This window comes from Ailuropoda melanoleuca, chromosome 12, assembly GCF_002007445.2.
Source record: "Ailuropoda melanoleuca isolate Jingjing chromosome 12, ASM200744v2, whole genome shotgun sequence".
In the NCBI taxonomy this organism is placed as follows: Eukaryota; Metazoa; Chordata; class Mammalia; order Carnivora; family Ursidae; genus Ailuropoda; species Ailuropoda melanoleuca.
Genome location: NC_048229.1, coordinates 23,291,282 through 23,307,774, shown reverse-complemented (window position 1 = coordinate 23,307,774; position 16,493 = coordinate 23,291,282). Strand labels below are relative to the sequence as shown.

At 54.3% G+C, this 16,493-nt stretch overlaps 1 protein-coding gene across 1 annotated transcript in view; it reads left to right on the top strand.

Moving 5' to 3' along the window:
* MYO18B (myosin XVIIIB) overlaps window positions 1–16,493 on the top strand; it is a 246,829-nt gene that overhangs the window by 60,783 nt on the left and 169,553 nt on the right. The window contains exons 17-20 of the mRNA XM_034638624.1: window positions 5,634–5,793; window positions 8,593–8,776; window positions 9,558–9,780; window positions 13,219–13,328. Of these exons, the coding sequence (XP_034494515.1) occupies window positions 5,634–5,793; window positions 8,593–8,776; window positions 9,558–9,780; window positions 13,219–13,328 (677 nt within the window). The remainder of the gene's footprint in view (window positions 1–5,633; window positions 5,794–8,592; window positions 8,777–9,557; window positions 9,781–13,218; window positions 13,329–16,493) is intronic.

The following is a 16,493-nucleotide window of genomic DNA, read 5'->3' as shown; positions in this document are numbered from 1 at the left end:
GAAGGTTGAGGCCACGGTTCTGATTGAGATCACTCAGGGGATCCAGGTTGGTAGAGATGATGGCTCAGCGTTCAGCCCTGGGACATTCCAATGTCAAGGCCCGGGGATAAGGCCAGTGACCAAGAAATGCAACCAAGGAGGGGCGGCCAGGAAGTAGGAAGGAAGCCACAGGCGGAGGGAGGGGACCGGCCTCCCTGACCCGCGCAGGTGAGGTGTGGCTGAGAAGAGTGTCATTTCAATGGAGTATTTGGGGCGAATGTCCACCTGGAGTAGTTGACGGGAAACTGGGAGAGGAGCTGGAGAAAGACGTGTGACAGCTCTCTTTGCCGCTGTCCACTGGGCTGGTGATGGCAAAAGCCTGTACCCCAAGGGACCTGCCGAGGCCTCTGTCCGGGGCGTTCACGGAGCCTTCCTGCACTCACGTCAGCACCAGATTTTCTGAGCGGAAGCAGGGGCAGCGTCTGAGGGCTCCGGGCTCTCTCCCTGGCACAGGCTCAGGGCACCGGTCCCCAAATGAGCCCCAGAGGATTTGGCCCTGCAGTGGCTGGCCCAGGGCCGACTTCACCAGGCACAGCGCTTTTAGGGTTCCATGCAGCTGTTTTAATTTCTGCTAGAAACAGAAAAAAAAATGAACTTTCAGGTCAAATACGATATGTATACGTATGTGTGTGTATATATATGTACATGCATGTGTATGTTTCCATGTGTGTATGCATGTATGTTCTGGGCTGACTTGTATCCCACCTCAGATCCACGTGTGACAGTCCTGGTGCCTCCAGGAGTTCAGAATGTGACTGCAGTGGCTATATTTGGAGAGAGGATCTTTAGAACGGTCATTAATGTCAGGCCAGGTCATCGCGGTGCGTCCTAATTTTATACGACTGGTGTCCTTGTAAGAAGACATCAGGACTCAGGTGTGCATAGAGCAAAAAGGCAGGGAGAAGACAGCCAGCTCCAAGCCCAGGAGAGAGGCGTCTCAGGAAACCAACCCTGCCCACACCTTGACCTTGGACTTGCAGCCTCCAGAACTTTAAGAAAATACATTTCTGTTGTTTAAGCCCCCCACCCCAGCTATGGTACCCCCAGCAACCGTAGCAGACTGATACAGTGTACTTATGTATTATTAATACCATTTGCCTGGATACCAACGTCGTCATGAAATAGAAATTTCCACACATTCGTGTTTTAACGGAAGAAGGGGCCCATGAAGGCAGAAGGGTGGGGGGCCCAGGCAGGCCATGATGTAGCCCCAGACTGCCCTCACCCCGCAGGGTCCTCGTGCTTGACTGGCTCCTGGCCACAATCACCTCTGTTCTCCCAAGGTCACTTCTGTTCTCTGAAATACATTTGCCTCTTGGCCAGCTGGTGAACGGGGATGGAAGGGCAGAGAGAATGGCTCTTAGTGGAGCCCTTAGTCTGAGTCCCGGATCGTGGGTTCTAGTATGCCCCACGCACGGCGGGGTCCCTGAGGCCTCGGAGAAGCCAGGTGGCTTATCGGCCCTGGAGGCACCTGAGAACAGCCAGTGCTGAGCCTGGGAGGCATCTCTGCAAAGGCCACGCAGACCTTCCACCCTTCTCCGGGCTCTGAACGTGGCCCCTGTATTCAGAGCATGACCCCAGGGCATGGGAGTGGTTTTGGGGGGTAGAGGAAGAGTATCCCTCACATCCACGAGAAGCCAGGGGACAGCTATGAAAAGCTCACCTAGGGTTTGGGCCCCAGAGATCTGGGCTGGATCCCAGCCCCACTGCTTAAGTGCAAGGCATGTTACTTCTGGAAATTCACCTCCTCCGTCTGTAAAATGGTCATGATGGTAACACCCCCCTCAAGGCGCTCGTGTGAGGACGGATGAGCTAATGTGAGCACAGCACATCTAAGTTCTCCTCCCTCACCTTTGCGCTCAGAGACCCTCTGGACCCCTGTCTGAAGCTGTCCCCTCTGCAGCCCCGTGGACCCACCCTGACTCCCTGGTTATTTCCTTCAGGGGCCTCTCCGGGCTCTGGAATGTTTGGGTATCCGCTTGCCTCTCCTCCGTCCCCCGACTGCCCCGTATGACCGTGGAAGTCTCTGGGCGTGCCTCTGTCTTGTTCTCTGCTGTCTCCTCTGTGCCTGGGACACAGCCGGGCCTCCGTGGACGTCTGCCATTTGCCTTTCCTCTCTCCTTCCTCTCTCTGTTCCAGTCACTCTTCCAGTCACACTGCTCTCTGGGCTGCTCCTCAAAGTCGCCAAGCACACTCCCACCTCTGGGCCCTCGCACTGGCAGTTCCCTCTGCCTGGAAAGCTCTTCCACTGTATTTGTGCGTGACCGGCTCCCTCACTTCCTTTGGGTCTCAGGGGCCTGCCTGACCACCTCGTGAAAAATAATGACTTCTGCCTGCCCTTGCCCCGTTCTTCCTTCCCCTGCTTTTCCCGTCTCCCCTGCAGCCCTCACGCTGGGTGTCACGCGTGTGTCCTCACGGAACGTCCGCTCGTGAGGGCGGGGCCTGGCTGCTCCCCTCCCCTCCACCCCACAGTGGAGCTGGCCTGGAAAATACTCCAATGCATCCTTGACACAGAATAGATAAATTCGGGGAAAACCCCTGCTCCAGAATCAGATGACATGGGTTTCTCGAACGGGATGTTTTCTGGATCCTGACTTTCAGGCAAACCACACAGAGGAGGATCTGGAAGAGAGGCGTCATGGAGGGCATGGTTGGGGCAGGAGGGGATGGGGCGAGATCTGCGGCCCCCTCTTCTCCTCCCATGAGGCCCTCCTGCCGATCTCAGACACCCCGAGCACGGTGCTCTGACGCTGCCTGTTCCCAGGAGAGAGACTGTGTATCCTTTGTCCTGGCCCAACAGAGACAGACCCATGAATTCAGATTTTTTTGGTTAAAAAAAAAAGATCTTTTGTCTCTCGGGCTTTCCTGGTTAGCTCTGAGTTAATGAGAATGTCCAATCAGGCGGAACACAAGGGGCTTTCTGGCTCACCCAGTGTTTGCTGTTACCCTCTCCACTAAGTGTCTTTGCTGGGCCGGCAGGCAGCTCCCGTGGGGCCCAGGCCCAGCGGACTGTCAGCGGGAGGCATTTGGAATGCACACGTGGAGGGTGGTTGTCAGGGGCTCAGGGGCCCCAGAGCCCCTACCCCAGTCTGGGGGGTCAGGCTCCTGGGAGAGGTGATGGTGCAGAGCAACGAGAGAGGTCTCCTGGGTCAGGGTCTGTCTTCGAGCTGTTTCCATGGGGCTCCTGAGAGCAAACGCAGCCCCTGAAATGCTTGGATGAACAAAACTGGTTGAAACCACCTGCCGAAGAAAGGGGAGCATGAGAGGGCCGAGCAGAGCCCCTGGGAGCCTGGGAGTGGTCTCCCGGGGCTGTTCCTGGGAAATGGGATGGCTCCATGTACCAGGCTGCCATGGGGGATGAACACAGGCTTGGGGCCGGCAGACCCGGGTCCTCATCCCGGCTCGGTCCCTGTGTGCTAGGCCACTTCGGCCAAGCGGGCTCATCTCCGAACCTCAGTGTCACCTTCTAGAAACCCAGCCCAGCAATGCTCACTTCACAGACTAGAGTGGGACTGAGTGACCTCGTGCACGGCCGTGTGTCCGGCAGAGGCTGGCTGGGGCTTGGCCCACGTGGACGTCCTTTCTTCTCTCTTGCCTTTGGTCCCCCCTCCCCCAATGCTCTTGGGGTCCTCATTCAGAGCCCAGCTCTGTGCTGGCTGCGAGACGTAATAATGCGTGAGCATGGTCACTACATTCAAGCCGCTTCCAATCCAGTGCAGGGAGGCAGCCATGCAGACAGATACCGCAGACATTGTGCAGGCAGCGTGGATGGAGGAGCCAGGTGGCCGCTCTGTCACCTTGCTTTTGTTGGAAGGTGGCCCCTTGAGGTCGGGGACTGCGGGCTCCGAAGGCCTCACGGAAGCACTGGATGAAGGGATACTTTACTTCACTAGAAGTGTCCCTTGCTGGTAACTTCGGTCAGCCCTGTGTATTGACCACAAAGGACCTCCAAGAAGCCACACACATGGCAGGACCCATGTCCCTCACACATAGGAAGCCCGCAGACTCCCAGTCGGCGTTTGCCGCGTACGGAGTTCCAGGAAACGCGGCTTTCTGGTTTCCTCGCTCCCTGCAGCAGAGACGTGGCAAATTCGCATTTGAGGGAAGGACTCAGGACCCTTGAACGTGCTGGTGCATTGACAGTAGGAAGATGGGAACTCAGAAATTCAGAAGACAGACAAGAACCGAAACAATATTACAGCTCCTGGGAGTAATTAGGCTGGGGCCATACTCAGCCCGAGAGCATCACTGCAAGTAGAGTGCTACAGTTAATGACCAGGATTCCTTCCTTCCTTCCTTCCTTCCTTCCTTCCTTCCTTCCTTCCTTCCTTCCTTCCTTCTTTCTCCCTCCCTCCCTCCCTCCCTCCCTTCCTATTCCTCCCTCCCAACTCCCTCCCCCTTCCTCCTTCCCAACTCCCTCCATCCTCCCTTCTTTCCTTCCTTCCTTCCCTCCTCCCTCCCTCCCTCCCTCCCTTCCTCCTTTCCACAAGCACTTTCGGGACACCATTCATGTACTAGGCACCGTGCTGGTGTTAGGAATACAGACATGAACGCTCTGTGGCTCCAGACCTGGCACAAGGTTGAGGGCAAGACAAGGCTGTGACACCCGCTAGGGTTTACTGAGTGACACCAAGGGCTGGGCACTATGCTAACGTATTTTATGCACAATTTCTCCTTTAAGCTTGTGTCACCCCGGGAGGTACGTATAATTCACATTTTACAGAGGAAGAGACTGAGGGTCAGAGATGGAAGAGGCTTGGCCCCTGCCACACAGTAGTAAGTGGTCATGTTAGGATTTGAACACAGGCCTGCTCTCAAAAGCTCCAAGCCCCTTCCTTCCTCCTGCCCCGTCCCTTGCAACCGAGTGCATGTCAGCATCTCCCAAGAGTGTGCTGTGCATTTCTTTCTTATTTATTTAACTTTTAAAAAATAATTTATTTGAGAGAGAGAGAGTGCACATGAGCAGGGGGAGGGGCAGAGGGAGAAGCAGACTGCACTGAGCAGGGAGCCCGATGTGGGACTCGATCCCAGGACCCTGAGATCCTGACCTGAGCTGAAGGCAGATGCTTCACTGACAGAACCATCCAGGTGCCCCTGTGCTATGTGTTTATTTGGTTGGTACCATTCAAGACGATTTTCAGTGGCACAGAAATATTTTCAAAATATTTAATGATGATGTGTTTATTTCCATGAGTATCAGAAAATACAGCATGCACACCCAACCTGCCAGGCCACACTTCTGTATAAATGGATTTACCTGCTTATAAATGTTGGTCGATTTAAAGACAATATTGAGTCAGTAACAACCCAGGTGGTACGTGGGTATGGCAAAAAGTCGTAAAGGTCGTATGCACTGATAGCATGTGGGGAAAACAGGAGCCCTGTGTTTAAGAAAGCAAGGAGCAATCGATTCGATGCAGGAAATAATGTGCAGACATGCGTACAGAGGAGGGAGGTGGGTGCCCAGAACTGTTAGCTTTAGCTACCTGCAAACATACTGACGTGGGAAAAGTGGGTTTTTGGTGATGCCAAACGATTGCGGAGTGTCCCCCCACCCCTGCGCCCCAACACTCATGTGCTATGTCCGCTTTCAGGGACCTCTGCCCTTCGGTCCTGTGAGCAGCCCCTCCAGTTCGAGATCTTCCACCAGCTGGGACAGGACCCTGTGCGCTATGACCTCACGGGCTGGCTCCACAGAGCCAAGCCTAACCTCTCGGCTCTGGATGCCCCCCAGGTGCTACAGCAGTCAAAAAGGTGAGCCTGGCCAAGGATAGGGACCAGCCTCCCCACCGGGGCCCCGCCGTCCTAATCACTCCGTGACGGAGGGTCCGTCCAGCAGCCCCATGCCTCAGATCCGATGAGTCCCTGGGGCCGGCGCAGCACAAACGCCAAAAAGCCAAGACTTCTTACGTTGGCTGCTTGCCTTTCATTAAGTATCTGGGAGATGATGTGACTGGAACGATTTTATGGACATCCTAGAACTAGGGGGTCATAAAACGGAAGCGATAACGTTTTGTGGTGTTAAAAAAAAAGCACATTGCCTTCCCTGACGGCTCTGCTGAGAAAGTGCTGGCAGCCAGTGCGGTTTGCGGGCCACAGTTACTGGAAAATGCTTCTGTGGCTGCGGGCACATGCATGCCAGCAGGCATGCTGATACTCCCAGCTTCGCTGCTGGAACCCTGCAGGGGCAGAGCTAGGACACCGGAGAGAAGCCGAGAGCACCAGGGAGGGGCTGGGGGGCACGGGAAGGGGGAGGAGATACTTAACCACCTACGGCAGTGTGCCCGACGTCACGATAAACGCTCGGTGAGTATCTTGTTAATCCTTACAACAACACTGCTTCCTTAGCCCCATTTCACAGATGAGAAAACAGACGCCCCAGTTGGTGAAGTGGCCCTCCTTTGATCACACAGCAAAAGAGTGGCAGGACCGGGATCCCTTTGGGTCTACGTACGTGGTCCTTGCAGGAGTTCTCAGCACATGATGGTCCCAGTTGATAGGAAAGCCCTTATCCAGGAGGGTTCAAGGGCACACAGCTCCTGAATGGAGATCAGGCCGGGGGGTGGGGCTGAAGGAAGGTCCAGGGGGCACAGAGGACAGACAGCATGGAGAGACAGGGGACCTGAGTCAAGTCCCAGCCCTGCCCCACCTCACCTGGGTGACTGTGGGCAGTCACTTCCTCTCCCTTGGGTTGGTTTGCTTGTCCGGCTTCCATCACCATTAAGTAAGTGTGTGTTGGACCAGACTGCAAGATCGGGTGAACACTGCACAGCTTTGGAGTCAGAAAAATGTTCAACTTCTGCTTTTACCACTTTTAAGCTGCGTGACGTGGGCCTCAGTTTCACATTCGGAGAAGTGGGAATGAAGGGGCCAGGCTTACGTGTTTGCTGTGAGGCTTTGGTGGCATAACGTAGCTGAGGGCTTATGATGGAGCCCGGTTCATAGCAGGCCCTCAACACCCATCTGTGGCCTCATGCATTCTCTGGCTCTGATGGCCTGTGGCTCCAGACCCCTGGGTGAGAGGTGGAGAGGCAGGAAAGCGGGGAGGCCAAGGCTTGTTGACCCGCCTGCCTGGCGAGCGAGGGACACTCGGGGAAGAAGGGACAGTGTGTGTAAGGTTGTGGTCCGTGGGAGTTAAAGAACACGGCAGGTTTGCGGGTAAATTCCATTAGGATGTCTTGCTTGCTTGAGAGCCAAGCGTTGGTGATTTTTGAGAGCAAACAGTGCTGTTTTAAAAGGATAGTTTCACCCCCAGGAGTGCCAGATTCGCCACCAGATTCACTGCTGGTCTAACATTGCAATTTCTGGGTGGCCCCCCGCCCCCCGCTCTGATCTCTCTGGGGACTTGCTTTGCCCATAGGCTTCCCTGGAGGCACCTATGCACAAGCAGGTTTCACTGCTCTGGTCCAACCTTTACGTTCTGTATGTATCCAGCTGAGACCCAAAGCAGACGTGACCTGCCCAAGGGCATACCTCCCACTGAAATCCGCGAGTCAGATCTACCCACCCAGAGCTGGGGCAGTCCACACATGGGGGTCAAGGCTATGAGCATAGCCTCTTCCTCTTGTAGAAGGGTGGTGGTGCCCACCTCCCCCAGGGCCCTGACCTCTCCTCTCAGAGCTCCTGCTCCCTGGGGGGCTCCCCGAGATCCGCCCCAGCTTTTTATTTCTATACCAGTGTCATCAAGCCGTTGTGAATCTTTGTGCTCTGCCAGGCATTTAACCATTTTCAATACCTTTGGATGGTTTGGACATGATCCTTAATAGTGTGGATAGTCTGGTGAGGCACAGAGGGAGGTTGAGAGTGTGGCTGCAAGGCTGGGGCTGCAGTGCGGCCTGGATTGCAGAGAGTGATGGAAATTGCCTGCAGGTTTCACTGGAGGGGGAGGGGGCCGATGGGACCTAGGAGGCACAAGACCTTCTCTGGGTCCCAGCTCCATCCAAGGGCACCGCAGGGTCTTCCCGTCCTTCTTCGTCCTTATTGGCCCAAACAAGAAGGCAAGGCAGCTCAGATTTATGGGAGCAGATACTTACGGAGCCCTGGCCCTACAGCTGTGCACTACAGGGGTGCCGAGGGAAGGCCCTGCCTGCCTGGGCATCAGGCCGGGCATTTCACTGATGCTATCTTGTAGGGCCAGAAACTGCCTCTTCAGAGTTGTTCATTCTCGCATGAACTGTATAATATGAGCACCTACTATGTGCCAGACCTAGGGACCTACTATGTGCCGGGCCTGTTCTAGGGAGAACCACGGTGACTTTGCTCCCCAAGAAAGTGCAGGCTCCATGGGATTCCTGCAGGTCCATCAGTGATGACAATATCCAGTAGGTCTTTTCACTGTTCTTGCTGTTCGAAAATCAGGGGAGGGAGAGGCCTGGAGAAAGAAGCCGGTGTTTGCCAGGAAGCAAAGTCTTGTCGGACAGAAGGGACTGCGGATTAAAGTGTGGCAGCTAGGAGGTGTGATTCAAGGGGAGGGCTCAGGATCGCAAGAAGCAAGGTGGGCACCTTCCCCGTGAGCCCCTAAAGTCCCTCTCTCTTTCTCCTCCTACCTGCCAGGGAGGAGCTGAGGAGCCTGTTCCAGCCCCGGGCCAAGCTGCCCCCTGTGTGCCGGGCTGTGGCTGGCCTGGAGGGCACTTCCCAGCAGGCCCTGCAAAGGAGCTGCGCGGTGAGGAGGGCGTTTGCCAGCAGCTTTGCCGCCGTGAAGAGGAAAGCCCCGTGCTCCCAGATCAAGCTACAGATGGTGAGGGGGAGCCCCGTTCCCTGCCCTCCTCCAGGATGAGTTATCAGCCCGCATCTCTCTCCCCTCCTCCCCAAGCCTGGAGGGGCAGGTCTTGCCCTGCGCTCCACAGAGAAGGGAGCTGAGGCTCAGAGCAGCAAAGAAACGTCCACCATCGCGTCCCTGATCTATCCAAGTCCGAGGCCAAAGCCTGGCCTCCTCCGTGTTGCCTGAAGCAGCTTTGGGGAGTTCCCGGGATCCTTCAATACCTTCTTGAGCAGGGTGACAAATATCACAGCCAAACCAGCCCCGCCTGCCTTCCTCAGTCCCAAATGCCTCATTTTCAGCACGAGGCTCTCCCGGGGGGAGGGCAGCAGGATCTGGCACTGGCTGGAAGTAGGTCTCTGAGACACATCAATCCAATAACAAATGAGAACGCTGGGATTGGTCAGTGGTCATGTCAGGCAGAGGCCAGAAGGTGGGGCATGGGAAGGGCAAGTTTTGAAAAAAATCTCAAAGCGTATTATATGGGAAAAGCCTATAGGCTTGGGCCCTGGGTTCTAGCCTGCCTCCTATGACCAGGGGCCCTCTGGCTAGTCCTCAGTCTCCCCTTCGGTCACAAGGGCTGTTATAAAGTCCCCCTTTTGCTCTTGATTGTGAATCAGGTCATAGATAGGTGGTCCTTGGTATAGGACGTGGGGACCCTCAACGAGGCCCAGGCTAGACTGAGTGTACGTTCGGGGATCGTCCCTGTCCATCCCACCCCAGGGCAGCAGACCTTGACCCCGTCTCCTCTTGGTCCTAGGATGCGTTGACCAGCGTGATCAGACGGTCTCAGTTACACTTCATCCACTGCCTTGTGCTGGGCCCTGCGGTGGAGAGCAGGGGCGGGCAGGGGTCTCTGATCCCACCGCAGCCTGGCGGAAATAAGCCGGGGACAGGCGGGCCTCTGCCCTTGGACATCCCGGCACTGAGGGTGCAGCTTGCAGGGTCCCACATCCTGGAGGCACTGCGTCTACACAGGACAGGTAAGGGACAGCCAGGGAGCGAGCACCTTGCGTCAGAGTCCTCGACCTGCCCGCCGGCCGGTAGCACCCAAGTGACAGGAGCACCAGCCACGTGCCTAAGCTTTCCACGCAGCACCCCGTTTATTCTGTGAAATAATAAGGCTCACGAAAGGGGAGCTAGGATTACAGATGGGAAAACGGAAACTCCAAGAGGTGGAAGGACATGCTCAAGGTCACGCAGCGGTTGGAGCAGGGCAGAGCCAAAGCCCGTCTTATCTCCTGAATGACATGTGTGCTCCTGGAAAGCTAGGGCTGGGTCTGGCTCCCTCCCTTTCAACAGCAGATGTCCAGGGAGCTTCTACCTTGGGGTGGAGAGTGGGATTCCCACGGTGAGCAATACCCTGGTCTTCAAGATGCCCAGCCTGGTTTGGGAGCTCAGGAGGGAACACGTGACGGGGGCATGTGGCGTCACTCAGGGATGCAGGAAGGATCAGATGCATCGAGGAGGGAGCTCCGTGCTCTCCCTGGGGAGACGGGCAAACCTCTTAAGTGGGTCATGAGACAAAGTAAACAGCTTGCCTCTGGGAGTTGGAATGCGAAGCAGACAGATCAGCATATGCAAAGGCCCGGAGGCAGGGAAGAGCCTGGATTTCCGGGGACTGAGGTTCAAGATGCACAGGGCAGTTGTGGCTGATGAGGTGGGCAATCTGCCTTTGGAAGTTTGGCTTTCAGCGGGTCGAGCTGAGGCGATATGGGGGAGGCCGGGGGAAGACGGGAGTTGAATCGGAGGAATGAAGTCTTTAGGTCTATATTTTAGAAAGCAAGCATGTGCCCGAGATTTCCATATAGCTCATCTCAGGAACTGAGTTCGCTCTGAATCCTTCTGGTTCTTTTCTGCCTCTCAGACCCCAGAGGCCACCGCGCGGATTCCCCTCCCTGACATTAGCAATAGCTCAGGCACGGTCATTGTCTCCGCAGAGGATGGGGTGGCGGGGGCTGCAGGGAGGCTGGCGAGGCGGGCACCTGTTCATTGAACTTCTCTGTGGTCACCGACACCCGGCTTGTGGCCGTGGCCCTGTCTCCTCCCACCGCATTAATAGCCAGCCCCCAGAGCACCAGATATTCGACAGAGAAGCTGGAAGCAGCTGGAAGCAAAGAAGAGACCCTCACTTCTCTGAGCGTCTCATTGATTTTTCCTCCTGCCTGCACAACCACAGGCGAGGGGTGACAGATAATGTCACAGGGGAAGAGCAGAGTGGTCACAGTGGTGGCCGATCGATTCTGACCTGCCGGCTGGCCGGTGAGAGGCTCTGGGCCTTTGCAGATACCTGGACTACCGGTTAGAACCCCTGTGGGCATGCCTGGGTCAGCTGTCCCCATCCTCGGCCTCGGGTCCTCACCGCAGTGTCAGCCCTCTGCGTGCCCCGTGCAGTCGGCCTGGGGCAGGATGAAGTTTTCCAACCAAGTAAAGATTGGATGTGTCATGATAGAACGCTCCACTTTCTGCCTCCCAGGCCTGGTCAGTTCCTCACTTTTTTCCTGCGCCAAGTGGCTCCTGTCCCTCTCACACCATACAAGAAATACGTATGTGCGCACATAGATACACACACCTATCCAAATACGATTTTGACTTTGTGCACATCTCAGGCGTCTGTGCGTATACCCACACTCACGCATAACACACACTTGTGCACACATGGTATTGAGGGTGTATGCTGTGCTGGCACTGGGGCAAGACATGAACTGACTGACGTCATTCTTACCGAGCGCTTGGCACAGCGCCTGGCGTATAGCAAATGCGCGGGAAACATTACACGTTGCGCAGCCTGGTGGGCGTGGCTCAGACCCTGGAGCCGGGCGGCCTGGGCTTGGCTGTGACCAACACCCTGCAAGTCCCTCGATCACGCCTCTCTTTCTTCTGCCCTAACAGCTCAGGTCTCAGGGAGCTGATGACCCATTGGATGAATTAGTAAGAGACTAAGAGTTGCCCGGATGTGAGAAAAGCTCAATGCGTGTTAACATGTTATATACATCAATCATCACATCGTACACACATCAGTCCTTATGCACATCAGCCCTTATGGTGACCCCATGACCAGATCCTGTTATTTTCACCTGACAAGTGAAGAACTTGAATCTCAAAGAAATGGGGTCGTTCATGATGGCTCAGAGGGCCAAGAAGGGCAGAAATGGGATGGGAGCCCAGACCAGTCCGACCTGAAAGGGCATGCGTGTAACCTCCCAGCCCCCGTCTCTGTGTGGTCAGTGTCCTGTGAACCTGGCCTAAGACTTCCTCCCCCAGGAAAGCTTCCTGGATTCAGCCCAGGAACCCACCACCATCACTCTGCCTCGTGGCTCGTGCGTTTGGCTTCTTGCAGAGTCTCACGGTGGGGTCAGACTTTATCAGACCTTCCACACCTTCTCCCATCCAGCCAGTGGAGGGGTCTTTTTGAGCCGACTGAAGGTCTGCCATGCCCCTTGCGTCCAGGACCAAGTCCAAACCTTGAGGTCTGGAATTTGACTTCGAGTTCCTTTGGGATCTGGTCCCTGCTTGTCTCTGACCTCATTGTTGGCTACTCTCCACTGGTTAATTACAGGTACTGTCCGGGACTGAATCCCAGCTGGGGGAGTTACGATCCATGCCGCTTTGGCCTAGGTGACTTGGACTCTCTGGGCGTCAATGTCCACATCTATAAAATGGGTCCAATGATGGAGGCCCCTGAGTGTCTAAAACACAAGGAAGTTGTAAACCTAGTGTCTTGTGCACAGAAGCGCTCGGTCAGTGCTGGTTTCCGCTGTGACTAAGCCTTGGGTTTCCCCTCTCTGGCCCCCTCTGCCGCGACATCCCTTCCACATCCAATCCTGTGGCAAACTCTAACAGCTCTTTCAGAGGCCGGCTCTAATGTCACCTTCTCTTGGGAGCGTTCCAGATGCTTCTGCCTACTTTTCACACAGAAGTGTATGCCTCTGTCCATCCTACATGCTAGATTTTTAAAAACCCTTTGAAAATATCCAATGCAGCTTTTCCCACATATAGCCTGTGGATGGTCATGAATGTTGGACCAAAAAAACTTTTCCCACGGTCAAACACGTTTTAAGCAAAGCCCATGAGGCATCTTCCCTGCAATGGTCCGAGGAGACTTTCGGCATCGATGTTGGCACTTGGTGTGACCCGCCAGAGGGCAGATGAGAGTGCTGCTTTTTCAAATGTTAAGTGGAGCATTTTATAGGGTTTGCGTTCTCAGGAACACATTTGGGAAATGCTGATCAAACCCAATCTCTTAAGTTGACAAGTGGGGAAACTGAGGCCCCAAGATGTGAGTCCACCCAGCAAGTTCGCTGCCAGGCTTGCAGCAGGGCAGGGGCTGCCTGCGAGTCCAGGCCCTGGGCTAGTCTTCTCACTTGGACTCCTTGTTCTTCTGTTTGTTCTGGCCCCGCCCCTGCCTCTCCTCCCCCCAGGCTACGCCGACCACTTGGGCCTCGCTCAGTTCCGCCGGCGATTCCAGGTGCTGGACCCTCTCCTCATGAAGAAGCTCATGTTGGCCTCCGAGGGAGTAGACGAGAGGAAGGTATGTGGGACAAGAGGGGGTGGAGGCCCTGTGTGCTTCTGTTCCAGAGAGGATTGCCCCGGAGGGCATCTGGACCAGTGGGGATGGGAGACCCGGGCCTTGGGGGCAAAGGTGAGGGTGGTATGAGGTTTGTCTCAGTACTCCTGCTCCAGACTGCACCCCCTGAACTGTCACTTAGGAATGACCTCCCCAAACCCTGCATGAGGGAGTGTGGGAGAAAATATTAGGGCCATGAGAAGAGCATGTGCCCCCTTGAAGGGCCCCTAGCCAGATGAAAAGCCACCACTTCCAAAAGGAGTTCCATTCAGCACCAGCACCCTGGGGTAGTCTGTGAAAAGAGAGCTTCAGAGTCCCCAGTGTTTGGGAAGTATTTCACCCCGGAGCCCCTATCTGAGAGAATCACCATGAATGCTGCCTCAGGGCCTTTGCATAGCTGTTCCCTCTGCCTAGAGCGCTCCTTCCTAATTTTTGTGTGGCTGGTGTCATCTTGCTATTCAGATGCTGGCTCAGAGCTCCTCCCATCATCCTGTTCTAATGTGTGTGCACTTCCCTCCTCTGAAATGATGTACATTGCTTATGCGTTGGTTTTCTGGCTTACAGCAAAAGGGCTCAATAAATTGTCCATTGAATGAATGAATGAATGGACGAATGAATGAATACAAATGCCTAACTTTGTATTTCTGCCCCCATGTGTCTCCTTTCTCCAACTCCACCATAAACTCCTAGGGCTGGAACCTTGTCTTATACTGGTGTCAAACCATTGATAGGTATTTCTGCTGAGAACGGACACTGGTCTATTGATGATCACAGAGCCCTTTAGAATTTGCAAAACCCTGAATCCTCCCAACAGCCCCGCAAACCGAGAGCTATTGCTTCCCTCTTCCAGATGAGAAAATGGAAGCTCAGGGAGATGAATCGCCTCTCCTGAGGCCACACAGCCAAGCATTTGGGTTTTGTCCGTGAACTCGAGTTTGTTGCTTCCAGGGAGGGCAGCTGAGAAAGCGGGGCTCCAGAGTCAGACAGAGCTGCGGTTGGTTCCTGACTGGAGGTGCATGAATATAAGCAAGTTATGGCATCTTGCTGCCTCAGTCTTCTCCTCTGTAAAGTGGGCATGACAATAATGCCTCCCTCCAGAGGGTGTTTTGAGGATTACATGCGGTGGTGGAGTTCATGGGCTCGACACGGGGCCTGTTACGTGGTAAGAGCTCAGTGTATGTGGACTACTCTGTCAGTACTGGCATCAGCTTCGTGTTGCAAGGCCAGAGTGATGGCAACCAAGCCACACAGACGCCATGTTCACAACCACGTTGAGACTCCGCCTCCGGAGGAGTGTGCCCAAGTGTGTCTGAGATCATCAGCACTGGAATCCTCAATCGGTGAGTCACGAGGCAAGAAGAGTAAACAGCGTCACAATTCTTAGGTCCTTTATGGCTTTTCACTGCGGTAGGGACCAGGACACAGGTCCCCTCCTGCAGACAAGGCAGCACCTTCTACGTAGCCCTCCTAATTCACCCTGGCGAGGGGACATCAGACCCGACCGGTGTGGTGCAGGGAAGTCCCCTCCCTAGGTGGCAGCCTGGAAGTCCTGAAACGCCTGGCTTGATGCCACCAGCCAGTCTGTACCAATCTTCATGTGGGGTTCCTTGTCCTTGGTCACCCCAAACTTGATCTGTGTTCCAAGCATCTGGAATGGAGCCATGGAAAAGGTCTTGGGCTCTTCTGCAGTCAAAAGCAGCACCGAAGTGGGGTGTGGGGGAGTTTTCTGCGGGGGCAATAGGTAAAGCATATGGTAAGATTCTATTCTGGACGATTCAGCAGTCCTCGGTTGTAGCCAAACCGAAACCACCTCCATACACATGCTGGAGGGCCTCGGAAAATGGAAAATTACAAGTGGAATGGGCTTGGCTGGGAGTTTTCACTTCTTCTCATTCTCTTTTTATTTGCTCACAAATTTCATTTGCTACAGCATAGAATTTTGGTAGCAACAAAAGGAAACACCACCCTGCTCTTATGAAAAAGCTGATAAATATTCATTTGCCAGGCAACATGATACCCCATGAATTACACATGAACACGTGCTTGGGTGGGCAAACTGTCAGCCTCTGTGTGCAAAGCAGTTAAGACCTCAGGATTCAGGAAGACAAGTTTGACAGCTGGAAAAGGTCAATATCACCCTCAGACACTAGATGGCAGCAGAGAGAATTCATTGTCAGGGTGTGAAAGGGGCCTTGATGAGGTCCCATGTGCCTAATACGGGGTACCCCACCAGGACTCTTTCCCAATAATGTACACTCATTTGGTGGGCACCTGCTGGATACTTTGTGTTCCTCGAACAAAAATAGCATATTCCTTGTACCACATACGCGCAAACTCTCATGGCAAAATAAGCACGTTGTGAACGAATTTCAGACGCTACCTAAAATAGACCTCAAAAGATAAAGTCTTCCCACTCTGGGAATTATCCCTATTTTATAGCAGAGGCGACTGAGGCCATCACCGCCCAGCTAGGTCCTGGGGAAGCTGGGATTTGAATTCGGGCTCTCAGATTCTGCATGCAGAGTTTTGTGGGGGGTTTTTTGTTTTGTTTTGTTTTGTTTTGACTACTGTAGTCCAATACACGTGGCATAAAATTTATGATCTCAGTCATTTTTAAGAGTACAGTTCAGCGGCATGGAACTCATTCATCATGTTGTGCAACCATCGCCACCGTCCGTCTCCAGCACCTGTGTCATCTCCTAAAGCCGAAACTCTGCCCCCGTTAAACACTGACTCCCCGTTCTCCCCTCTCCCCCAGCCTCTGGCAGCCGCCATTCTGCTTTCTGTCTCTATGGAGTTCATGGCTTTACCTCATATAATAAGTAGAATCACACAGTACCTGTCCTTTTGCGTGTGGCTGATTGCACTTACCAGGATTCCTCAAGATTCATCCGTATCTTAGCATGTGTCAGACTTCCTTCCCTTTAAGGATGAGTAGTGTTCCATTGCGTGTATATACACAGCATTTTGCTTATGCATCTGCCCAAGGACGCTTGAGTTTCTTCTGCCTTTTGGCTATTGTGAAAAATGCTGCTATGAACCTGGGTGTATATATAGCTCTTTGAGACCCTGCTTCCATTTCTTTTGGGGTATCTACCCAGACAGGGGATTGCTGGATCGTATGGTAAT